Consider the following 26,864-nt stretch of genomic DNA (forward strand, 5'->3'; position numbering starts at 1 on the left):
GCCTTAGGAATAAGTCTCAGTTTGTCATAGAAGGGGGCTGTGAGCTCTAATACATACAAGGGAAATGGCTGCTGCCCACCTTGCTTCTAGTAAGGGCACCACTGCACCTGCTGCACTAATGGTAGCTATACCCATAACGTTGTGCCTTTGTGATTACCTCGACCGCCTGGTAAAGGGCTGAAAGCTCCACGAGAAACATTACCGCAGCAATAATTTACTGTGGCTACTTGTGTCAATCCCACATCACTGGTGTCTGCTTGCAGCCATGGGCATGTGATGAGACATTTAGGGGGTGTTCTCCCCATGGCATGCTGCTTACCCCTCCTTCAGACGATATTTGGTATATTTGAGATATTAGTTCTGTTCCTATAGCCGTTCTCCAGTACGCAGACTAGGACCAGGGAGGCATGGGCCTAAAGCTGGACGAGGAGCCAGTGTTTACTGCCTTGTCTGTCTGAGAGCGCATATAAATATTAACAATGTCAGCCCAAGTTTAGTGGCTCTTTCTCAATTGCTGGCTTAGAGTTTGACGGTAAGGGGAAATTGGTCACAAACGTGGTCTATTACCCTGTCCACCAAACCCTCGGTCTACCCACTTTTTAGGTCTCGGCTAGCGAAGGCTGCGCTTGCGCAGTCTCGCTCGCGAGATTTAATGACTTTGAGTGACTTTGACAAGAGGGGCTTGCACCCGCCCCTCTTCTCTCCTGTTCTCCATTGGCTGGCCTCTTAAATGCTGGCCAGCCACTGGAGAAGAGGTCCAGTCACTCCGTTGAAGCCCCGTCCTTTTCGGATCGGGGGGCCTGTTTTTTGCGAGAAGTCTCAGGGAGGAGACAACAGCTAAACACGCCCCCAAATCCGAAAATGACGTGGCGTTTCTCCGAGGCATTTTCTGCTGTGCCTCGGAGAAAGGCGGTGGTGTGCCTTTTGCTCTGCCTTGTTGTTTTGTATGGTAGGATGTGTGCTCCTTATTTTACATTGGCATATACGAGACTATAAATCACAGAATGCTATATGAAACATTGCCAGGACTAGGTTCAGAGGCATGGGGCTAGAAACCTTGCGGGCTGTCTGATGTCAGCACTCGGAGGAGGGGGCGGGGGGCGCCGACTAATGCTTATGCTGTTTTTATGCCCATTTTGCCGGTGTGGTGAACCTCGTCAGCACTGAGGCATATAGAATTAATAAAATTGAATTGGAATCGAGGGTTACTCGATATTCCATTTGTGTGGCAACATAAGAAGGTCACTCTATCGCAGGACGGAACCTTTGTTCAAGACCGGAACTTACATGACTGTGTCGCTGTTTCCAGTCGGACTGGTTGCGCTCACTGCAGAGGAACTTCCGGGACAGAATTCTGGGCGCAGAGCGAGAGCAGAGGCACCAGAGCTGGGGCAGTCTGGAGAAGCAAGCCGGGAAAAGAGAGTGACAGACTTTAGAGCGGCTGGCACTGAGAGGTGAGGCGCACCCTAGGTTTTGTTTAAACGAGAGGTGAGGCGCACCCTAGGTTTTGTTTAAACCTACATTTATGTGTTATACGTGCTGAGGGCATGATCGAGAGCCTGGGGGTTTACTTTCTGAATGGCTATGGAACTCGTGGAGACGAGCTGGATTGCTTCCGGCAGAGACCCCCAGCCTGTCTGTACGCGCAGACACAGCCCATCTGCGGGGGAGTGCCTCTGGGGGCAGCCTGCGTCAGCGGGGGCAGGGACGCTATAAGCTGACACTTGGCTCGCGGCCTCCCACTCCACAGCCTCAGGCTATGCCTCTGACCCTGGCACGCAGTGTTCGCACGGCACTGTGTACCCCTAGATGCGGATTGCCAAGGACCAGCAGCCCCAGCAAAGCATATGCGGAGCTCAGTACACAGATGAGCACTGCCCGGCCGCCACTCACCTCACTGTCACACAGCCGCCTCTCACCTATCTGACACACAGCCGCCCCTCACCTATCTGACACACAGTCGCCCCTCACCTATCTGACACACAGCCGCCACTCACCTCACTGTCACACAGCCGCCTCTCACCTATCTGACACACAGCCGCCACTCACCTCACTGTCACACAGCCGCCCCTCACCTATCTGACACACAGCCGCCACTCACCTCACTGTCACACAGTCGCCCCTCACCTATCTCACACACAGCCGCCACTCACCTCACTGTCACACAGCCGCCTCTCACCTATCTGACACACAGCCGCCACTCACCTCACTGTCACACAGCCGCCCCTCACCTATCTGACACACAGCCGACACTCACCTCACTGTCATAAGCTGGCACTTGGCTCGCGGCCTCCCACTCCACAGCCTCAGGCTATGCCTCTGACCCTGGCACGCAGTGTTCGCACGGCACTGTGTACCCCTAGATGCGGATTGCCAAGGACCAGCAGCCCCAGCAAAGCAGATGCGAAGCTCCGTACACAGATGAGCACTGCCCGGCCGCCACTCACCTCACTATCACACAGTCGCCTCTCACCTATCTGACACACAGCCGCCACTCACCTCACTGTCACACAGTCGCCCCTCACCTATCTGACACACAGCCGCCACTCACCTCACTGTCACACAGTCGCCACTCACCTATCTGACACACAGCCGCCACTCACCTCACTGTCACACAGTCGCCCCTCACCGCCACTCACCTCACTGTCACACAGTCGCCACTCACCTATCTGACACACAGCCGCCACTCACTTAACTGACACACGGCTAACATTCACCCCACTACTCCGGCGGAGCATTCACCTCACAGCCACGCAATCATCAATCAGTTCACTGACACACAGTCCTTATTCTCCTTACTGCCATGTAGCCACCGGTTACCGTACACCTCCACTCACCACACTGAGGGTGTGAATTAACAGCTAGAGCGGCCGACTTTGACCCTGGGAAACCAGGTTCGAGTCTGGTGGAGGCTCAAACATCCTGTGATTCTGGGCAAATCACGTTATCTCACCTTGCCTGAAAAACATGAATGTGTACGTCTGTAATGCGCTCCGATGTCGATATAGTGCTATGTAAAACAGAAACAACAAAAATCTGTCCTACAACTATCTAAGCTCACTCCTTCGGAGCCACCACTGGCATCCCTGGGCACGCTGGCGCACAGCAGGACTGCCCTTGCCTGCTGCCTCCCCGGACTCGCACTCTTCTGGCGTCTTTACTTTGTTTCCCTCCGGTGCTGGAGTTGCCGGGGGACTGTAGTTAATATCCGCTTGTAGCCCTGCGCTGAACTCTCGTGGCAGCATCGTGTGCGCGCCCACCGTGTGTGTCTGCGTAGTGTAACCTACGCATTGTCAACTCTAGGATAGGGAGTAAGTGTATTGTCATGTGTGTAGCAGCACACAGTCACTAGACATGTGTACCGCAATAATCTGCCATGGGGGGTGTGTGTGTGTGTGTGTGTGTGTGTGTGTGTGTGTGTAGTAGAGGCGGACGAGGCAACCAGTTAACAGGGAGAGTCGCACCAGAGCTCAGCCAAGGGTCTGGCGTGGAGTTGAATCAAGAAAATGTTTGACACATAAATCGTGAAATAAACTTCATGCAAACATATAACATATGTTCAGAATTCCAAAATGAATATTTGCTTAACATGGTGTGTGGGTGGCTCTTTTTGTAGGTGGCTCTAAGCGTGGTGGCTCTGTCTGTGTGTGGGTAACTGTGTGTGTGTGTATAGGTGGCTCTGTGGGTGGCTCTATTTGGGTGTGGGTGGCTTTGTGGGTGTGGCTCTGTGTGGGGGTGAAAATGCAATAGGTCTCGCATTTGAGAGTGATTAAGCTATTGACATTGTAAATAACAATGCCGTTTCTTTTAATGTTTTAAAAACAAAAACATAAACAAAAATAATGTCATGAGCAATGCCAATAGCTCTAACTTTAACAATGCCGAGACCATTGCATTGTAAATGCTTGTTCTTTACTTTCTCAGTCCCCACACTCTGCTGACGTGGAATTTGCAGGCTATTTCTTTTCCTCTTGTTCGTTTTCTCATCTCCATTGTTTTAATTTACAACTGTGCTTTCTAGCCTTGGCTTTATATTTGTTTTTTTCTTTTTGAGAAAACTATTTCATGGTGCCCTCATATTTCATTTATCTCAGCTTCGTGTAAAGGGACGCTTTCCTAAATTAATTAAGCTTCTAGTATTTATTTATTCATTTATTTATTTATTTGAGAAGTTTTAGTTAGCACGAACGTGACCCGTCAGGCTATCAGAGCGCTGAACAAAGAAGCATACATGTTAAACAAGTATAGATGCAAATAGTAAATACTGTACATATACGAGGTTAGGCATACAAAATGAGAAAAAGAACAATAAGAAAAGAAACATAGTAGATATAAAGTAACAAAATTGCATGTTAGAATGGGAGTCCAGGGTTGTATACACAAAATAATAGTCTAGTTGTGTGGCTTCCAGTTTATTGTTAAAGGTATTTATTCAGAAGCAACTATTTTACTTCTTTTTTGATTAAGGAAGTTGAAGGGTTAGATCTAGTTTCAGGAGAAAATGTGTTCCATATTATCGGGGCAAGAGCTACCATATGCTCCATTTTCCCTCATGCAATTAGTCGCCCGCTTCTAAGCTACCGTAGGCTCCATTGTCCCTCACAGAAGGAGTCACTCCCCTTCTGAGCTACCATAGGCTCTTGTCCCTCGTCCAAGGAGTCACCCACTTCTGAGCTACCGTAGACTCCATTATCCCTCATACAAGGAGTCACCCGCTTCTGAGCTACTGTACGCTCTGTTGTCCCTCATCCAAGGAGTCACCAGCTTCTGAGCTACCAGATGTTATGTTGTCCCTCATCCATGGAGTCACCCGCTTCTGACCTACCCTAGTCTCTGTTGTCACTCATGCAAGGAGTCACCCACTTCTGAGCTGCTATAGGCTCTGTTGTACCTCATCCACGGAGTCACCAGCTTCTAGGCTACCAGAGGTTCTGTTGTCCCTCATCCATCGAGTCACCCGCTTCTGAGCTACCATAGGCTCTGTTCCTCATCCAAGAAGTTACCCGCTTTTGAGCTACAATAGACTCTTTTGTCCCTCCACTTTTGAGCTAATAGAGGCTCAGTTGTGCCTCATCCAAGGAGTCACCCGCTTCTGAGCTAATATAGGCTCCGTTGTCCCTCATCCAAGGAGTCACTGCATCCATCAGCACACCTGGACATGGGCTCCGTCCATCGGACTCCACCCTTCAGCTGGCCAGCTCTTCTCCACAACTAATAGTTGTTGATCCACTTCTATGTATTCCATCCCTAAAGCTCCATGTGGCTGCCACAGGTGGGTATGCAGCGCTTTACAAAACCCTAAATAAATTGAACAAGCATTTGCAATGCAATAGCTCACGCATTCACGCGAGTTTGAGCTATTGGCATTATAAATGACAATCCCTTTTATTTATGTTTTGAGTTTTAAAACATAAATAAAAGGCATTGTCATTTATAATACTAATACTTTGAACACTCGCAAATGCGAGACCTATTGCATTGCAATAAAGGGCCTTCTCGACCGCTTGTTAGATTGTAAATATCAGAGGAAGAGACCAGCCTGCGATGTCTTCAAAGTAGTGCTAAATAGTGCAGTGAAGAAGATGTGTAAGTGTTGTAAATTACACAGACAGAAAGTGTGAAGTGAGAGTTACATATGATCCGAGCTTTAAACACTACCAAAGCGCTCCAACACCTTTTGCTCTGTGATTAAACTGTTGCGGCTCAGGAGGAGGAGGGGGGACTATTTCCTGCCCTCTCCGTGATTTGAGTGTGCAGTGTGGCATTGCGTAATGTCATTGCTATCTTTGGCCTAAGAAAAAACACTCCAGCTGTAGAAGGGCCCTGGCTTCACCTCCTGGTGCAAGGCAGGCTGTGCTTTATGGCAGGCATGAAGGGAAGGAGGGATGGTCTTGGCTACAGCTCCGGCCTTGTACAGTGCCCCTGGTATTACTAGTGAGCGAGAGGCGCTGAGGTGGTGGTATTGGTGGTGGTGATATTGGTGGTGCTGGTATTGGAGGTGGTGGCATTGGTAGTATTGGTGGTGGTGGCGGTATTGGTGGTGTTGGTATTGGTGGTGGCGGTATTGGTGGTGGTGATAGTGGTGGTATTGGTGGTGGTGGTGGTATTGGTGATGGTGGTATTTGTGGCAATGGTGGTATTGGTGGTGGTGGAATTGGTACTGGTGGTGGTGGTGGTGGTACTGGTATTTTTGTGGTGTTAGTATTGGATTGGTGGTGGTGGTGGTATTGGTGGTGGTGGTGATAGTGGTGATATTGGTGGTGTTGGTAGTGGTGGTATGCGTGGTGGTGGTATTGGTGGTGGTGGTGGTGGTGTTGCTGGTGGTGGTGGTATTGTTGGTGTTATTGGTGGTGGTGGTGATATTGGTGGTGGGCGTGGTATTGGTGGTGGGCGTGGTATTGGTGGAGGTGGTGGTGGTGGTTTTGATGGTATTGGTGGTATTGGTAATTGTATTGGTGGTGGTGATGGTATTGTTGATGGTATTGGAGGTGGTGGTGTTATTGGTGGTGCTGGTAGTGGTGGTGGTATTGGTGGTGGTGGTAATGGTATTGGTGGTTGTGGTGGTGATGGTGTTGGTGGTGATGGTATTGGTGGTGGTTGTGGTGGTATTGGTGGTGGTAGTGGTGGTAGTATTGGTGGTGGTGATATCCGTGGTGGTGGTGGGATTGATGGTGGCATTGGTGGTGGGATTGGTGAGGGTGGTATTGGTGGTGGTGGAATTGGTGGTGGTGATATTGGTGTTGGTGATAGTGGTGGTGTTGGTAGTGGTGGTATTTGTGGCAGTGCTATTGGTGGTGGTGGTGTTGCTGGTGATGGTGGTATTGGTGGTGGTAGTGGTGGTGGTGGTGATATTAATGATGGTGGTGGTGGTATTGGTATTGACGGTGGTGGTGGTATTGGTGGTGGGCGTGGTATTGGTGGTGGTGGTGGTTGTGGTATTGTATTGGTGGTAGTTGTATTGGTGGTAGTGGTGGTGGCTGTGATGGTATTGGTGGTGGTGATGGAATTGGTGGTGGAGATGGTGGTATTGGTGGTGGTGGTAATGGTATTGGTGTGGTATTGGTGGTGGTGGTAATGGTATTGGTGGTTGTGGTGGTGATGGTATTGGTGGTGGTGGAGGTGGTGGTGGTGGTGGCAGTATTGGTGGTAGTGTTGGTGGTGGTATTGGTGGTGGTGATATTCGTGGTGGTATTGGTGGTGGTGGAGGTGGTGGGATTGATGATGATGGTGGTGGTATTGGTGATGGTGGCATTGGTGGGGGTATTGGTGGTAATGTTGGTGGTGGTATTGGTATTGGTGGTGGTGGTATTAATGGTGGTATTGGTATTGACATTGGTATTGGTGGTGGGTGTGGTATTGGTGGTGGTGGTGGTGTTGGTGGTGGTATTGGTGGTAGTTGTATTGAGGGTGTTGGTAGTGGTGGTATTGATGGTGGTAATGATGGCGGTGGATTGGTGGTGGAGATGGTGATGACCGTGGTGGTGATATTGGTGTTGGTGGTGGTATTGATGGTGGTATTGGTAGTTGTATTGGTGGTAGTAGTAATAGTAGTAGTAGTAGTAGTGGTAGTAGTAGTGGTGGTGGTGGTGGTGGTGGTGGTGGTGGTGGTGGTGGTAGTGGTGGAGGTGGTGGTATTGTTATTGGTGGAGGTGGTGGTATTGGTGGTGGTGGTAATGGTATTGGTGATGGTGGTATTTGTGGTGGTGGCATTGGAGGTGGTATTGGTGGTATTGGCAGTGGTGGTGGTATTGGTGGAGGTGCTATTGATGGTGGTGGTAGTGGTGGTGGTGTAAATAAAACAGGCTTTGGAAAACAACCTGTTAGGTGGCTTTTATACAGATTACATGTAACACAACAGTACTGTTGTCAGCTTCAGCCCATTAGCACACGGTTATGTGCTACGTGGAATTCTCATCACTTAATTCGCTAATCATTTCTAAATCCGTGGAGGCTTGACACAAGATAATGCCAGGTTAAAGTAATTGAAAGCAGGCACCCCTGTTACGGGGGCGGCCGTGCTGGTTAAAAAAACACAAGCCGTTTCAGCTGAAGCAGCGCATGTCCGGCCTGGCCTGCAGTAAGAGGAACTCAATAAAGTAAATAGTGCCTACAGACTAAATAACAGGTCCCGAGTAACAACTGAAGTAAAAGGGCCAGTCGCCATGGGAGGGTACAAGTGAAGACAAGGCCATACTAAGGAGGGACTAACAAGCCTATTAACGAATCCGAAGGCAGTGTTTACTAAAGACAATGGTACAAGCCAATGAAAAATATGGGAGGAGAGTGGGCGTGGCTTCTCTTCCATACTCTACTACAGCAGTCTCGCAGAGCGGGCAACATATGCACGCTGCCGCTAGGCTCGACCTGAAAACGAATTAAAATATTTTGTCACACATTGTTACATGATCGGATGATAATAATATCCTTCCTGCATATGAGCTTCTTTCTAGATTCTTTATTTTAAATTTCTAGCATTCGTCTCAAAGGACGATATTGTCATATGAATCATTAGAATTATTTTTTTATTGGAAAGATGAACGGCTGAGTGGACCCTACTTGGATTCAAACTTTTAACCTTCAGCTTCTGCAAAGATCTCTGCAGCAGGTGCTGAACCGACTCATCTTTCTCACCATTTCCAGGTCAGCAGAGATTAATGAGTGTGCACTGTGCGATAGTGGCTCTGAGTCATATGGCGCCTCCAGGAGCTCCCCCCACCGCCCCTCCCAGGCTCTCTTTCCTGAGTCTTGGTTCTATTTATAGTGCTCTGTCGATCTTACAGGTCAGAGCCCTGAATCAACAATAATCTGTCCTGGTCTTTCTCTGCAGTGGCTGCAACCTGTGGCGCCTGGACTCAGCTGGGATCCCTGCTAATTAAAAAGCATGCAGTGCTTGGGGGGAAGGGGTGGGGGCAGCAGGGTGATCTGGAGGGCAAAGGGAGGGAGAGGAAGAGTAAACCTCTGCCCAGCTTAGCTGCAAACAGATCAATACTGTATCTTGAGGCTCCCAGCAGAGTGCAGAGCACTGCTCTGGATACAGAGGACGGTCATACAGATCAAAATACAACAGGTCGCTCTTGTTGTTGCCCTTAGATTGACTTATCCACACACAATGTAATGTCATATCATAGTAATAAAGGTAGTAGTAACGAGAAGCCCAGAAGGCTTGACTGTATTGGACACATTGATGCTTGCCCCAGTGCCCACCAAGTGACCCCACTTCTGCTGCTGAACAGTGTACCTCCTGTGTGTAGCGTCATCCCCTGCCGGGGTGCATGCAAATGAATACACCACACACGGAGCTCTGTAGCAGACGTGAGCACACACTGCACACTTATTCATCATGAGCGTTAATAACCACACATTAACACCTTCCAGCATGTTTCGGCATTCCTCTCTTGAGTCTACTCAGATCTGCAAGGGTCCTAGCGCACAGTCCCACAACAGTATATCTCCCTCTTTGCTAAATAAAAAGTACCAACAACAGTTAGATTACATTTCCTCAATAAGTTGTCGAGGCGTTAACACTAGTCAGCCAGATTGAGTGGTATGAGTCGGTTGAGATGCACTCTCATTGTACACGATGGCTCAGGTTCTGGTGCTTGATCTGGACTGTTAGGCGGGATCGCCTCGTTCATGAATGCAGGAGCTGACGAATGTCTAGGTAGGTGCTTAAAGTGTGACGAGTCTCATATGATGGACTTTCGAGGACAATGTGCCGTCACATGTGTCCTTTGCACTTCACAACCCTCAGCGGATTAACAGCAAACGGAGTGTCTGTTTTTTGCTTTCATTTCTGCTTGACCAGAACTCAGTCACCTTCATCGAATACTGTTTCCTAAACTCGCCGACGCCGATCGCATGTGCCATATAATCCACCATCTGCTGCATAATCTGCAGATTTTAACAAAAATAAATTCTAGCTCAAATGGGTCAAAAGTTTTAAAAAACAAGGCAACCTGTATTCCTGCGTACCTGAACGCTTTTCGCACACGTTGACTGGCCATCTTTCAGTTGTTTGCTTTGTTTGGGTGTTAAATCTGTACTCGTAAGGTGAACTCTTTTCACAGACACTGTTACAAGGTGTAAAAAAGACAAAATAATGGTATCAGGGAATGTGCTGCATAATTTGCATTTTCTTGCCGCATAATTTAGTCAACTGTGCCGCATAAGTTGGTCCTCTTCTGCTGAATAGTTCTAGTGGCCCTGCCTATGGCTCCTACCTTCTTGTCATAGCCATCTCCTTCCCTGTGCTTTTTTTGTAGAAATATAAGTGCCAGGGCCCAAGGTCTTCCACTGCAGCTGGCAACACCCCCAAGCTGCTGCCACTAGCTGCAGAATGGCAGTGCCAGATTTACATACTAACCATCACATTTTAGAGTTCCATTCTAGATTACGGCAGGTACCCCCAAGTGTAGGGATGGCCTGGAATTGTGGGTTTTATTATATTATGATAGATTAAATTGCTAAACACTGATGATGTGCTAGAATAAAAAAACTAGGCTGAGAGTGCTACCATGTGGTAGACACTCATAAATAAGTGCCAGTGCCAAGCACCGGAAAACACCAGCACAGATTAAGCCTAATACTACTAACCCGTCTCTGTGTCTCCCACTTCCAGTTTGTGTTATTGTTGCAACCACTGTGTTGCCTCAGTGGTCTTCCAGGGAGAGTAGGTTGACCCTTTGGTCCTGCCACCTCTCGCTTTCTCATTTCATTATTCCCCCAAGCGTGTCTTTCCAATTAGAGGTTGTCTCCCCTGAAGAAGGAGCAAAGCAGACGGTGTGGTTACGCACATCGTCTCTTCTCAAATTCTGACACTAGTATTTTGGCTCTTGCTTACTCCGACTCCACCAGTAAACTCATGGCCAACCGGGCCGTAGGCAAGGTCTCAGCCTAGATCTCCAGGCCCCGAGTAATTGATGGAGAGATCTGAGGGATTTTTGACCAAGAACCCAGCTGCACAGCTGTTCAGGTCCAAGAGAGCGTGAAGCAAGTCCAAAAGTGAGTGTGTGCTTTGGAAAGTTAGACCCTCACTCATTGAGTGAGTCTGTAATCCAAGGTTCAGTATTAACAACAAAGGAGTGACCCTAAGGCGTGGGACTGACACCACGTGAGTGATCTCCTCTCCGGCCTCCTTCTGCAGCGTCTGCCTCCGGATGCAGGAGGTCAGAGCCCCGGAAGCCGATGCAGACGCACAGGAACTATGATAATACATGTAGTACATGCAATGAGCTCGCTTCAGAACACTGTATGTACATGCGCGCTCCCTGGCTGCTGATAGCTGGGGTGTGTTGGTACCCAGATCAATGCTACCTCTTACATGTGTGCATTTTTCAAGAGTTTGCCCAGATAAAGATCTTGATTTTTATCAGGCTTTTATGCTGATGCGGTGCACCCCCATGTCTTCCCGGATTCTCAGGGAACGCCCTTATTTGTGAATTTACTTTAGGCGCATTTCTTGTTGAAAGAACTTTGGCTGTCAATTATAAGCCATGATAACAGCGGTGTGACGTCGGAGGCAGGATAGCAGGCTGGTCTCAAACCCACAGATGTTTAATGAAGAAGCCACTGGTATCAGCGAAAGAGGGATCAGAAAGGAAATCCCCTCTCTCAGGAGGAGTGAGTCAGGTGTCACTTGGAACAGAGCAAGGACGCAGCCCCTTTACTGCCGGCGAAGAGAGGAAACCCGCCATGCAATATTGGGAAAGACCTGGGGTCCCACAACGGAGCTCTGACTATAGTTTTCTTGTGGAGAATATAAGTTCGCAAAAATGGGCATGTGTCTCTCAAGACGAAGATATTCCTCTGCCATTTATTTGTGTGATGTGTAATAAACAAAATACTCAAATTGAAGTTTACATAATTGTGCTGACACTTGCAAAGGACAAGTGTTTGTTGAAAGACAGGGTTATTGGCATGCACTATCCCCTCGGGTGAAGGAACTACTTTGTGTGTAAACAGGCAGTGCATGGGCCAGGGAAAATGCCAAACTGCCTCGGGTACAAAACGTCCTTGCACCCTCCCCGGGAGGAGGTAACCCCTTCAGATCCTCTTTGACCCTCTCAGAGACAGGAGGGGCTGGTTGTTAGTCAATCCTTTGGCTGAAGCATCCTTTACTGTTGGGCAGGAGTTGGCAGCAGTAGTATTTGACTACCTAAAGAAAGTTGGAACTGTCCCATCATAGTTTAGCAACTTCCTAAAACGCTGACTTCAGGGACCACAATTCTTTGGGGCAACACGCTGGTAGGTAGAGCAGTGTGCGACCAATTGGATTTTTGTTAATATTCAGGCTCCTTGAGCCAGTGGAGCTGACGAGCTCATGGTTACGCACCTGCGCGCTACAAGAGGTACTTTACCTGAGAGCACTTATTTTAGCAGCCTACACAGCAACCCTACACACTCACCTACTCCCTGCTGACGAGAGGCAACTACCTCGAAACACGTGTCCAGGGATGGCTAACGCTACACTTACTTGCACTCAAGACTCGGGCATAGGCGTACCCGCCGACGCTGACTTCAGGGACCACAATTCTTTGGGGCAACACGCTGGTAGGTAGAGCAGTGTGCGACCAATTGGATTTTTGTTAACTTCCTAAAAGATAAACATAAGATTTTTCCATCGTTGTGCAAAGAACTATAAACCTCCCTCTTTACGTTACACACATGAATGTTTCTGTGTGTGGCTTTCAGTTTTGTAAATAAGAAATAAGCTATTTACCTCTGTCAATAGTTTAAAGCTGGCACTTAAGATGTGAGGAACTACGAGTATGAGGCTGACCTCGTGAATCATTTAGGCTCTGCCTTTGGTCGACACCCCAAAAACATTTACCTGGTTGCTTCTCCAATCCGACCACTAGATGATGTAATAAAGCGCAACACGCGATTCTACAATTATTTCTGTTTGCCAAAGTTACAGGTTTGATTATTTTTGAAAAACTCTAGATACTGATAGTTTTTAAGAAAAAGAACTGGTAGAGGGCTCATAACTCAGGATTGATAAAACTATAAAAAATTCTAAAAGCCAAGCACGGAATGGAATGGTACAGATTTAATGGGTGATGTTAAAGTGTGCTGGACTTTGAAAATATCCGAGGACAGCTCTGGATGAAAGAAAGTTCTTAAACACCTTTGTGCATCTGTCACAAAGAGATCCACACTTTGGATATTTAAGGCTGAAACAAATAACCTGCACCTAAAAAAATATTCATCAGCGGCATTTTCATTTAGAGCCATTTTTCATCGATGTTGTGCCCCAGTGGCATATTTAGAAGGGGACTAATGTGAAGGTGCTTAGAGGCATTTTTTATGGCAATATGTCGGAGTCACATTGCTTTGGCATAGCAAAGAAGAACGCCTTTGGCCCTAACTGAAATTCTACCCTATTGCCCCACTGATCGTGAATGCACAGAGCTCATTAACCCCCTGAGCTATTTTACTATATTGTACTAAGACGATGGTCTGGTAATGCTATCATACAAGATCTGCTGAGAATCTGTTAGGAAAGGCTTGGGAGGAAACATTGGCAAACTCTGCTGCTCACTCACCCATACGAGTGTCCCACCAGAATGTTCCTTTTCTTGGCATAGCGCTTGAAGATACACCTCATGTCCTCGGCTAAGGCATAAAAGGTGTAGGCTGCACCTATCTGAGGGCTGGAGCTGGCACCATGCCCTGCCAGGTCCGGTGCCACCACCTCGTAGCCCAGCTTGGAGAAGAAGTCGAGCTGCTCTTTCCAGATGTCCAAGGAACCTCCCACCCCGTGGATAAAGAATAGCACCACATCGCGTTGGCTGCCCTTGCAGCTCGTCACCTTCCTCGTGCAGTCAATGGTGATGCTCTTCTTTGGTTTCCGCTTCCTCTTCCGGCTTTTGCCAGGTGTCATGTCTTTGGCGCCAACGGAGGGATTGACGCTGCCGTTGGCCTGAGTGGTCGTGCTGGTGAAATCAGACAGCTCTACCTCCAGAGTAGTGTTGGGCTCCACATTTCCATTCTGGCAGTGGAGGATTTCCGAATGGATGACATCTCCCAGGTTCTCGATCACCAGTTGGCCATTGCGGTAGACCGTGATCTGGCGCTTACAGTGCACTATACCCTTCTCCGACGGCTGACTCTCCTCCGGAGGACACTCCGATGCAGCCCGCGATGGCAAGGTGTGCTTGACTCGAAGCACTCGGCCTGGTTTTACCTCCATGTAATTAAAGCCGTCGCTGGATTCCACACTGTCCAACGGGCCAACTGAATTGGTCATCTTGCCTGTCAGGCAACACATGATTCTCTCCGCAATACTGGTCAGCATAGTGCGTCCTGTAACGACAGCAAAGCAAGAAGTTGAGAAAAACAATATTCAAAGCGAAACCTCAATACAGTCAGCATTAGATGTCCAGAAAAAGTTAAGGATTAGGAAAGCGACAATAAAATTAGAATCTGACATCAAGGGATCATCTTGTTTCCAAGATCACGAGTTCATACAGCTCCTCGAATGGCTACGGTCGCCCTATGACTCTAGAGCAAGTGGCAGCAAGGTAAGTCCTGAACAGAAACAATCATAAGATGATGATGGAAACATTAAAAACAGACCTTCAGTCGCTTTGTTGCGCACACATTTCCAATCTTTGCTATTTCTCAATTTCATACTGAAAACTATCAGTTATGGGTCGAGTAATGGTATGGACATTTCGATGTGTTCACTGTATGTACATGTATTTCAAGAAAGCACTTAGGAAATGCAGAATCTATCACTAATACTGTTGGCCTTATATGTATTAAAAAATAAAAATAGGCTTACAATCTGCTGTGTGTGGCATGATCTACGCATTGTAATTGAGGAAAACAGAACGCTAAAAAAAAGCAATAATGAAAGCAATCTGTTTCTGATGCTAGACTCAACCTTGAAGGAACTTGGAAGATTAAAAAAAAATAGGAAAGCAAAATTAGCAATTTTTACATCACTTTCGGAGTAACATGCTTTAAACGGGGACCGCCTACGAAAAAGCTGGGGTGGAAACATTAGGTAGCCCACAGATTTTGGTAGCCTTACTTTTCGCTATGTGTTGACAAGAGATTATTTATGGTTACGGGGCAGCAGCAGGAGTTCTTTTTTTAGGTCTGGCTTTAGGGAAATGTTAAGCTCCTTAGTGTGGGCGATTGCTAATGTAATACATGAAATATCACTTGATTTGTGCCATGCACATTATGAAGTCGAGAAGCGGAATACAGACCATAAACACCGGGGCGTATAAATGATTTTCAAACCGTTTTTGCATGTAGAAGGCCTTCACATTTTTAGAGAAAATCAATTTCTTCAAAAGAATACTGATCGCGGCAAATTCAAAAGAACTATTTTATGGAAAACATAAACTTGTTATGCTAACTGATGAAAGTATGGACTATATTCTTAACCTATGCTACTGAGAGCTTTACGTGATCCGTTGTGGATCACCGCAAACACTTTGAGAAACTCTCTTCTGATAGGATAATATTATCTGCTCATAATCTGACTGGTCTTTCATTTCATGTACCTGTTTTCTCTTACTTCAATATGTTCTCTTATATTAGAATCACTCAAATAGGCGAACGATAGGCAGAATGAATATTGGTTGAGAAGACCCAGTTTTTTTTTCCTTTTGCAATGCATATTAAACAGTACGTTTTTCTAACCTTGAATGTCCTTGGATTGCTTTATGTTTTTTACAATGATGCACTTTTTAGATGATTAACTAAAGGTTATGATAAATAAAATGATCTCTTTGCCTATCATGCATTCTCAGCATAACTGCATCCCTTCCCATCAATAAGAAAAACTATTTTTTAACTTTTTAATAAACTTATCGCTTTCCAAGAGATTAATTCTCTTACTCTCTTGAATCCATCAATTTTCCTTTATAGGTGAAAAAAAAGCACGTGACCTTGGGTTCAGCAGTCTTGGTCAAAATGTTCCTCGAATTACATCAAATAGATAAAACTGTTTCTAAAAGGAGGCTAGCCTGTAGTTTTGGCTTCGCATCTGTTGTGAGTTTCTAGCAGCTGTTCTGATTCCAGAATGCAACCTTATTTCCTGCAGAAACCGCCTTCCCCCTCTGCAATCTTTGCAAATATCCCTCTGCTGATGCTGAAGGACAACTTTAGAGAAGATGGAAAGATTATATATCAACTGCATGGAATCTTAAAGGTAAACCTGACCCAAACCTGTTCTTTTTTCATTTTATTTTCATTATACTTGGATACCGAAACATTATACAAAGTTATTTCCTGGTGTTATAAGGGTATTTAAAAAGATATGGAGCTGGACACCAAAACCCCATGCCCCTGAAGCCCTCTAAAGCCTCACACTTGCTAGTAACCTCCATCTTCTAAATAAATCCACGCAGACTTAAATATTACATTCCCCATTTCTCTAACGGACATCTTAAAGATTGTTCTGATCTTTCACCTCACGCAAAAAGAGAAAATTATCATGTCGTCTACAGCCCACTCCACACCAACTTCCCTGCACATCTGACGCGTGTGTGAGGAGATCTCAAGCTCCTGCAAAACCCAACTTAGGAACAGAGTTCTGGTCCTCAATCTTGTCCTGCGATCTCAACTTCAGTGAAGGTTTTGCCGTCGTGTTCGACCACCAATCAGAGCACCCCTTAAATTATCAGCTCTGGAGCTAGACTGTGTCCCAAAAATCCAACTTTTACCCAATGGACTTCTTTTTATGGCATCAGTGGGCTGTGAGGGCTTGTGATGTCTTTTCCTTTCAGGACATTAGTGAGGAGTAGATGTGTCTAAAGTAAAATTTGGCAAACCCAGGGTTTGTTGAATTGACATCGCAATCTTCGGCTAGAAAAGATGTAGCGGTTCGTCATCCTGCCGAGAACAGAGTAACTGAATGAAATGAAAAACTTTTCGCTGTATACGAGGGACCGCCCCCCCCCCCCCCCCCCAGCCGGATCCTATTGCCCTGTGTGAAGCTGCAGAATCACTACCTGGTTGTGCAGTTTAACTTGCTACGCTACAGAAATAATCAAAACAACAAGAGAGTGTGCCTTAGGATTAGCAGAAGAGCACTACTGTAGATACCTTTTTGGTTTCTTTAGAAAGCCCTCACTCACCAACCTGGTTGGTGACATGCTTCATCATCGGGCCCCACCGGGAGAGGCCGAATGCCACCCCGGTGTGCTACGACGCCAGAACTACTGCGGAGCTGTTTTTTTTGTGCGTGGTGTGTAGTGATTTAAAAATGTACTGTTTGTATCTACAAAAATAATTTTAATGGGAGTCAAACAGACATATATAAAAACAAGTAGATGGACGTATGGACTGAATAAATTGTTCAGCCAGGTCACTTCAGTGTGGTCAACATGTTTCAGCCTATGTGTTATTTATAACAGGCATTCGTCAGGACCTTGAGTGTGTGTGTAACCGCGGCGGTGTGGGCGCGCTAAGGTCCACCCTAACCTGGGGTTATAGATGTGAAAACAATTTCGTGAAAAATCATGAAAAGAGTGTTTTCTGGTGACTCCCGCAATGGAGAAGAACCGAGTTTATTCTGGGTAATAAACAAAGAGACAAGGACAAACGAAAAAGAAAGACATACATGTAAGGATTAGACATGGCCTTGCCGGTTTGTCGACGAAAAATGTACAGTAGAATGTGCTCTGCGTGGTGCACTTAAGCCTTAGCGCTGAACTATTGTGCTATTTATGAGATCAGAGAGTGCTCACACACTGTAGGTAAATTGTGTCAATAACCGTAAAACATACACGAATATAAATGGCCCAAGACAGAGATTAACATTATGGTAAATTCATTGTGACAAAAGCACTATGCGTAGAGAAATAAACACAAAGCTAAGCTTGGCACCCGCATGGCACCTAAGCGGAACCTCTAAAACCGGACCCCGATGGTGAATGAGAGCGGGGGCCGGTATGCTTTTAGCGGGCGTGAGTTCCAACTACTCCAGGAGCATAGCTAAGTAACGTGCGCCTGCCTTTTTGCTTATGATTTATTTACCACCCCCTTTTTGTTCTCTCCCTGTTCGTTTTCTTTCTAGGGTGTGCCATTGTAGCTTCCACCCCCCTCCCGAGACCCATGGTGTAGTGACTTTCTACACCTAAAGTGAGATATTATTTAACCAATGTATGCCTAGTGCCCATCAACACTTTGTGTTTATCTCTCTACGTATAGTGCTTTTGTCACAATGAATTTACCATAATGTTAATCTCTGTCTTGGGCCATTTATATTCGTGTATATTCGTGTATGTTACGAATCAACATAACATAACATTCTAACCACAAACAGGAACAGCCTACTGCGTACCCTACTCGCTGAGCAGTAAATAAGGGACTGTTGATGACCTAAGGACAAGAGAAGAGGTCAACCCTGTGACACATCGGATGTGAAAGGACATGTGACATAATTTACTGCCAATGCCCCTGACATTTTTGTGAGCTGACATTTACCCGAGGGGTCAATGTACGACCCTGGGGGTTTCAAAAATATATGATCAATGTGACTTTTAAGATTTGATGATATTCATTTAAATAATGTATGCGCATAATTAAACAACTGCATTAATATAGATTACCCCTGAGGGCAGTACATAACACAACTCAAACGTAGAACATTTACTGGGAATTCCTCAGGGTAGCCCGCTCATTGCACATGAGGTAAGATCTAAAACCTATCTGAAGGGCATGTTCATGTGAGACACGAACTGAAGTTATTAAATATCAATGTCCTTTCTGATTTCATTCTTTCTTGACATCTATCTCTAGCTGCAATTTCCATGTATATTTCTTCATCTTCAATTTAATGATCGTATTTCTGTAAATCGTTATACAACTGGAAGTTAAAGGCAACAGACTCCCAAGTGGGTCTTTGACCTAACAAAAGCCTCCACCAATCAGAGGGCAGGTTCATCGGATGTGCTTAAAGTTTCTTACAAGAGTGAAACCTTATTGACAGTTACATAACCACCAATTCCATGGTAGATTACTACTAGACTTCCCAACGCTAAATTACACTTTTCTTGGAAGCAATTAACACTGGTGTTTATTAAAACAAGACAAACAGAAGACCACTGAATGAGTTCACCTCCAACAAATGGAGGCGGGAGCAGAAGGCCGCGCGCCAACAGAATTTGAAAATATCATTCGGCGACTGACAACGGAATGGCGCCTGTTGGACCTGATGTTCTTGCACCATCAGGAGTCACGTTGCGTTGAAGAGTTGTGATCCAGGCACTTGTCGAGATGCGAAAGTGTTCCTGTTGATCCTGTGGCCTGCGCGTCTTGGTGTAGTGTTTGGAACTGAGGCGCAAGGACAAAAACAGGCACAAGGAGATAGAAAGGAAGAGAGAGGAGGAAGGAGGGTGCAGCCGGAGAAAGAGGAGACGGGGCAGTCAGGCGGCTCTCAATGTCTGCGCGGGGACCCCATCTCACGACGCTAAGATTCGCATCTACATCCAAAGAGTGGGCACCATTTGTTGGTGAAAGACGTCAAGCCGAACCCCCAACTGCACGAAGGGAAGTGTTCTTGGCCCTCGTATGACGGGAGAGGCTTAAAGATCTGGATTAATAAATTACTAGTCTGACAAACGGGCCCGGGACCCAAAATACTCCGACAATGGAAATAAACGTATCATCTAGCCTCGTTTGAAGATAAGGTTGCATCTCTCCTGAGCTGGTCCTAGATGTACCTCTTGTGCGTGTCCATAGAACAAACCACCAGGAAGAACTCCATGGCACGAGCACGCCGTCAAGCAGCCGCCTCCCCCCGACACTTCTCTCCGAACCCAGCCACACGTACTCTTTTTTTCCAGTAAATGCTCGCCCTCCGCAGCGCGTGTCTGTTATTAGAAGCAGACTGCCATTATCCTATTTTCTTATTGCATTTCGTGAGCCCGTGCCTGCCTGCAGCATCCTTGGCCTCGCGCTCCTCGCTCCACGGCTGGGGACGTCAGCCAATGGCTGCTCTCCGTCAAGTCACGACAGTTGCCTAGCGACGGTTCCTGCTTCTCGCTGGGGTAGCACTTGAGACATCCTCCTGCCGGAGGGGATGAGAGGCGGCGGCGTGAGGAGGGGCCCCCACTGGCAGGCACGGCGGGGGGACCCCCATAAAAGGCACATGTACTGCAGCTGGAGGTCGGGCCCAGTGAGGGGCACCATCGAATGACCTCGGAAGGAATCGAATGCATAAGTCACTGCGAACTTAGTTCTCTAAGGACGGATTCCTGCTCATCTCTCCCCCTCACAGCTCCCCTCCCCTGCAAGAATGTCTCCTTCACCTGGATGCGCTGGACTGCAATCCCACAGTCGAATCAACAACATCTCTTGGTGTAACCCTCCACAAAAATCTCAACATGCAAGCTGTCATTAACACACCCGCCCAGGGTGCATCAGGACAGCCCAGAGTCCTGAAGAAAGTGTAACCAGGGCACAAGTCCTAAACAAGCATTGGCAAAGCCAATAGGTCTCGCCCTTGGGATCTTGTTGTGTTTAGCCACAGCTATTGTGTTTAGGCTATGTTGTAGAGCAGTGTGGCTGCTGTGCAGCATGTTGAAAAGTTATAATAAAGTGTTATAAGCATTTTTGTTACCTTATATTTAACCAAGTAAACATTATGTACAAATGAACGACCCTATTAAAAAAACAATTAACATATGCGTCTTCCAGTTTGTCTGTCGTGGTGCTAAGGTGATGTTGCGCTGATGCTCAGGTGATGCTGAGTTATACTGACATGGTGCTGAGGTGGTGGTGTGCTTGTATGGAGGTGGTGCTCGGTGATGCGGAGTTGGTGCTGTGCGGGTGATGCGCTGATGCTGACGTGGTGCTGCATTGGTGCTGAGGTAGTGCTGTGATGATCCTTTGATGGGGCTGCGCTGGTGCAGAGTTGGTGCTGTGCGGGTGATGCACTGATGCAGAGGTGGTGGTGCTGCACAGATTCCAAGGTAGTGCTGCACTGGTAGTGAGGTGGTGCTGCGCTGGCGCTGAAGTGGTGCTGCGCTGGTGCTGAGGTCATGCTGATTTAAGCTGATGTTGTGCTAAGGTGGTGGTGTGCTTGTGCAGAGGTGTGAAGTGCAGAAAAACACAGGAAGAGCTCAGCAAAACCCCTTATTCTTGAAATGTATCTATGCAACGAGGCCAGCAACACCGCACACAACCGTGTCATCTGTTCCTACTCACAAAAGACAACCTCGGAAAAATGCTGATTAAATACACCTGCAGACTGGATCTGGGCAACAGCATTACAAAGACCACACAGATCTGTTCTTTTGTATTTACAAGAGCAATACAGCATTCACACACCAATCACACAACTTGCAGCAAGTCCTTCACGTGGCAATCTAGTGCTATGCAAATCACTGTTAGCAGAGCAGAGGAGGCTTTGCAGGGTCCCACTTCTAATCCACTCAGTATCCCTACCATCCTGCGCTCCCAGAGCCCGGCTGAAGAGCTGTCGGGTACCTGGGGAGCCCACAAAACCACAGGGTTCAAAATGTCCAACCTACTACCAGCTTGACCTGCATAAGCAAGAAATCCAGCGACTACCTATGCTCACCCTCACTGAAACTGGTCTTCAAGCTGGAGGTACAGTGGCGCATGCTGGGAGATGAAGGCCTCGGATTCTGCCATTGACAGAGGCGAAGGACTAACGTCTTCTTGGGGCTGCCATCTTGGACAATAAAGGGTCCTAAAGAGAACATATGTGTATATCTACATGGAAAAGAAATTTAAAAGTGAAAGCACCTACGCTTAAATTAAATACGTATATAAAAGACATTTACCATTGAGTAGGCATTAGATCTTTGGCTATAATGTTGCGCAGGAAACGATAGTTTTAAAGCCTGCATTGGATAAGAGAACTGCATGCTGAAAGATGAGAGACTCGGATTGTGCCATAGACAGAGGCGTAGGACTTAAACAGGACGTCTTCTGGGGCTGCCAACTTGGACAATAGAGCGGCCTGAAGAGAACGTATGTTTATATGTAAATAAGAAAGAAATCAAAAGGCGAAAGGTGCTATCTCTTTAAAAAGAACCTACGCTTAAATTAAATATGTTTATAAAAGACATGTACCATTGAGTAGGCATTAGATCTTTGGCTATAATGTTCTGCAGGAAAGGATACTTTTAAAGCCTCCATTGGATATTGCAGCAGCTTTCTTCAGTGGCTGCTCTGACAGATAACGACCCGATTGAGTCACGTCAAGAGGCTTAGAAACAAAGCTGTCATTTTATAGTGAATGAGTGCTCAGGAGTCACTACAAAATGGCAAGAAAATACCAATTTTAAATAACAATGGGTGAATTACTACTCCTGTTGTGTGCGATGGAGCAACATGGGAGGAGGAGCCATTGTGCGCTGTGCTGTGCCAGGAGCGTGAATGCCTTTCGATGGACAACCCAAACCAGGAGACGGAGAGGGCGGAGCGAGTGAGTGGCCGGGACGTGCAAGTGGTGCACGCACAAGCTTGGGAGAGCAGTCAGCTCTTTTTCAAAGCACACACTCGTGCTTGTGGCGCGCCGCTGCGCGCTCCCGCAAGGCGTATGCCACCACAAGCACGAGTGTGTGCTTGGAAAAAGAGCTGCACGACGGCTAAAGGTCTCCTATGCAGCGCAGGCGCACTGCGTAGGCGAGACCTAAAAAAGAAGTGGGGGGACTAACCTAGTTAGGCAGTATGCAAGTGACATCACGGCGTGCAACATCACGGCGCATGACATCACGGTGCACGACATCACAAATGGCATCACAGCAATTGACATCATAGAAAGTGGCATCACAAGCCACGACATTACAGGAAGTGGCATCACAACAAGTGACATCAGATCTAAAGCCCTCACATATATGTTTAGCAGGTCTATCATGTGTGCGTTTGAGCGCATTGCGAGGGTAATAGCACAGTAGCTATGGAAGATGATATGTGACTTCTACACCTTGCAATCCTCCAGTTCTATGTAACACATCCTGTACATTCATTTACAAACATATAATTTATTGTACATGTAATATGCACGTGTTGATGTAAAGCGCTCTGACACCCTGGATTGAAATGAGTAGGGCTATACAAGAAAAAAAGTGGTACTTAATTTATTTCAACGCCTCCTCAGGGGAAGTAAGCTCTATATAAATGCAATTTGTTTTGTTGTAAATACTGGGAAAGACCAGCACATCTGACATTCGTACAGTGCAGGCATATCTCCTAAACAGGGACTGAACCAAGTGAAAAGCTGCCTCTCTTAAGTATGTGGGAATTGCTAACCTTTGTTACCCCTCTGCTGCATTTGCATCAGGTGTGAGGCTCCTGACTGCTCCCAGCCAAGAGACTTGAACAAAAGGAGGCCTGAAGACCCCTCACATTCGGCCTTTGTTAGGGGCCCAGCAGGAGTCTAAAATAAGAAAGGCCCGTCCTGTCCCCGCCTGCACGTTGTTGCTTGTTGCAGAAGGAAAGCAGAGAACGCGCAGGCGCTGCTGAAAGTGTCCCGGTGTTTGGAAATTACACCAGGACGAGTTCAGCGCATTATTCAGCGGGGCCCAAATCTGTGGCAGAGTGGACTGCGTTCACCCTGTGAAAAAAGTGGGTGCACGCCGTCCACCTGCATGTACCCCAGACTCGTGCCCTGATTTTAAACATTCATGCTGGATTCCAACCTCAAAATAGCAACCAATCCTTGGTTTTATCTAGGCTTAACTACGGAAATGCGACACTGTTGGGAATTCCCAAATCACGACTGGCACCGCTAAAGGCAACGCTGAACGCTGAGGCTAGACTGTTAATGGGACTGAGGCGCTTTGACCATATCACACCTTCACTGACGTCCCTACAGTGGCTCCCAGTCGAAGCCCGGGTCATCCTTAAGATAGCCCTGCACTGTGGCCCGCCTGCGTACCCAGCCCACCATCTGACTTTATCATGAGATAGCCCACCTCTCAGAAGCGCGAGCTGCCTCCTCCTGGGACCAGTGAGATTTAAGAAATCAAGCTTGTGCTTTCTCCAATTCAGCCCCCCAAAATAATACGCTACCGCCGGAGACTCGGCTGAACCAAAGACCAGGGTTTTCAAAATGGAGGTCAAAGGGATTTTATTCACTAGATTCTTCCCGGACTGAACAGACCTCGAGTCAGCAATGTGACCACACAACAACACTTGGCTCTCTCCATCGCAAGCCTGCAACGTCATCGCAGGTGGGCCATGGTCAGCCCATGCGGACAACGATCCCAGTCGTGTTGATACGACGTACTCCCCATAAGGTGTGGGCGGACAAAGTTACCTTTTATGTCAATAAGATACTCCTGTTATTTTTGTAAGATGTATGTAAGGGCCACTGGCGTTGCTCTGTAAAGTGCTCTGATACCTTTGGATCATATAAAATAAATAAAAAACACATAAGCAAGGTCAAACTCGCTGTGGGACGGGAGGATATCTAGGTTAAATGGGTGCGGGACGATGGATAGAGGTTCTACTGACGGACCATAGAGTGTCAAATTTCAGACCTATAGGTTCTAATCATGGGAACCCACACTACAGCTCCCATAATGCACTGGGTGGTTTCATCTAGACTTTCTGGACACGGGTGATGGTTTCAAGGATTATGGCGCTCCTGAGGGAAATTCACAAATTATTAAATTCGACACCTTGTCTTAGAGAGCGGTGCTGTAGGGTAGCGAGAACCACCCTTCTCACTGCCATGTGGCACTGGCCAACAATAAAATACAATCCCCAGCACACGCACAATAATAATTAACATAAAATCAAAAGTCAGCCCTTGACAGAATTCTTTTATTTATTGTTCTTTCTGTTCTTTTCTTTCCCTTTATATTTCTTTATCTTTTATTCAGTTGCGATAATTCCTTAGCCTAAGGGATTATCGCAACTGAATAAAAGATAAAGAAATATGAAATAAAGAAAAGAACAGAAAGAACAATAGATAAAAGAATTCTGTCAACGACTGACTTGATTTTATGTTAATGATTATTGTGCGTGTGCTGGGGATTGTATTTGTGGTTCCATCTGGACATGGACTCGGGCATTGTGTCCCCTGTGGTGTCATGGGGTGGCCTCCCTAGTCCCACCTTCGAGGACGTTCACTCACACTCACGTTGAAGGCCTGGGAAGTTCAGGTTCTAATCCACAAAGTCACAAAAGAAACCGAGCACCTCATCAATGTGCTCCAGATCGGAAGATAGCTCAGTGGGTTCACCACACTTCACTCCTCAAACATTTTGTCTCTCTCTTTTTTCTTGGTAATTAAGTTTCTGAGAGTGGATGCACCAAAGTTCAAAGGCTTTTCTCCTGCCCCTTGGCCCACTTATAGTGTCGATAATTGCACACATTTTACCCTTTTCTCACACGAATATATCACTGAACAGTCAAACTGTGAACCTAGGCGCTTTTGGGTCTGAAGTCCCTTCGCTGCTCATGAGGAACCCTTGCCTTGTTTATAACTGTAAGGGTGACCCAGCTGGGTGCCAGACTTTATTAAGAAGCTGCCTCTGGTACAAGCTCAGAAACCTGCTTCTTCACGCATTTTCCATTCTCACTTTGAATTCTAGATTCTCAAGACATGTTTTCTTTGGAAATAGAATATATATATTTTGTCTTTCATGTGTACTCTTTTTTAAAGTGTGCACTGCTTAACTTAATTGCCTCTAGGCGCTGGAGAGAAAGGAAATAATTGTAGGGGGGATATAGCATGCAGGGGGGCCTTGCTCATGGTGGTTGAAGGTCGTTCAGAATTGGAAGGGGTTTTTGTGTTTTATTTCTGAGAACCAGGAGGATGGAAGTGTTATGTATGATTGAGGGTACTGATCCGCAGGCGATTTAAACATTTTTTATTTTTTAGCGTTTTATATAGCGCGAACTAGACCCGAAGATATCGGGTATCAGCGCGCTTTACATGAGCACCAGTTTCGTGACACAAGGACACATTCATTTTTGTTAGGCAAGGGGAGATTAAGGGGCATATTATCAAGAAACGGCGTTAAAATTATCACCGCTTTAGCAGCAGAAAACTGCCGCTAAAGCAGCCATAATGGGCTTGATAATATGCCGCAGAGAATTCCCATAGAAGCCCATGTTGACACCAGAACATGGGCTTCTATGGGAATTTTCAAGGGCATATTATCAAGCCCTTTATCGCTGCTTTAGCTGCAGTTTTCTGCGATAATTTCAACCCGTGCTTGATAATATGCCCCTAAGTGATTTGCCCAGAATCACAGGATGTTTAGCGTCGTTGCCGAGACTCAGACCTGGTTCCCTAGCTTCGAGGTAGATGGGCTCTAACCCTAAGGCTACACCCTCTCCCACTACTGAGAACCGCCGGACTCCCATGGCCTTTGTATTTTGGTTTTTGTTATGGTTGACAGCAGGACACAAGTCCTAAAAAAAGAAGTGGGGGGACGCTGATGTCACAACAGGAAGTGACGTCACGAATGGTGGCTTGCACCATCAGACTCATTGCCTTCCCTCGCTCACCCCTTAGATGCGATTGCATCAGAGAAGCCAGCACGTGAGCAACGTTCTGAATGAGCTCTGATAACGCCCCAGAGAGGCCAAAGAGTGAATGTGTGTCTCCATTTGCTCCAGTTATCGAGGTCCCGGTAAAATAAGTGGGGGGACGCCGTCCACCCGCGTGGTACCCCGACTCGAGCCCTGGTTGACAGCAGGCTCTGTCTTTCAGGTGGAGGGGTTGGGTGGGAGGGCAGGTGTGGAATTGACAGAATTCCAGATCTCTGCTGTGATGTAAATCGGTAGAGAATGGTGCACATTACCTTAAATGGAAGGACGTAGTTACTCTAGATACCACCGAAATACCCGGTGGCCCGACAAGCAATTGAGTATTCCGGGGTTTTGCAGAAAACAGAAAGGTGATAGGAGGA

General features: G+C 46.8%; 1 protein-coding gene across 1 annotated transcript in view; it reads right to left on the reverse strand.

Annotated features, from left to right (window-relative positions):
- Window positions 1-26,864, reverse strand: part of ABHD8 (abhydrolase domain containing 8) — an 80,751-nt gene that overhangs the window by 15,190 nt on the left and 38,697 nt on the right. The window contains exon 2 of the mRNA XM_085639015.1: window positions 13,545-14,304. Within this exon, the coding sequence (XP_085495141.1) occupies window positions 13,545-14,296 (752 nt within the window). The 5' untranslated portion in view covers window positions 14,297-14,304. The remainder of the gene's footprint in view (window positions 1-13,544; window positions 14,305-26,864) is intronic.

Source organism: Triturus cristatus, chromosome 12 (assembly GCF_964204655.1).
Source record: "Triturus cristatus chromosome 12, aTriCri1.1, whole genome shotgun sequence".
NCBI lineage: Eukaryota > Metazoa > Chordata > Amphibia > Caudata > Salamandridae > Triturus > Triturus cristatus.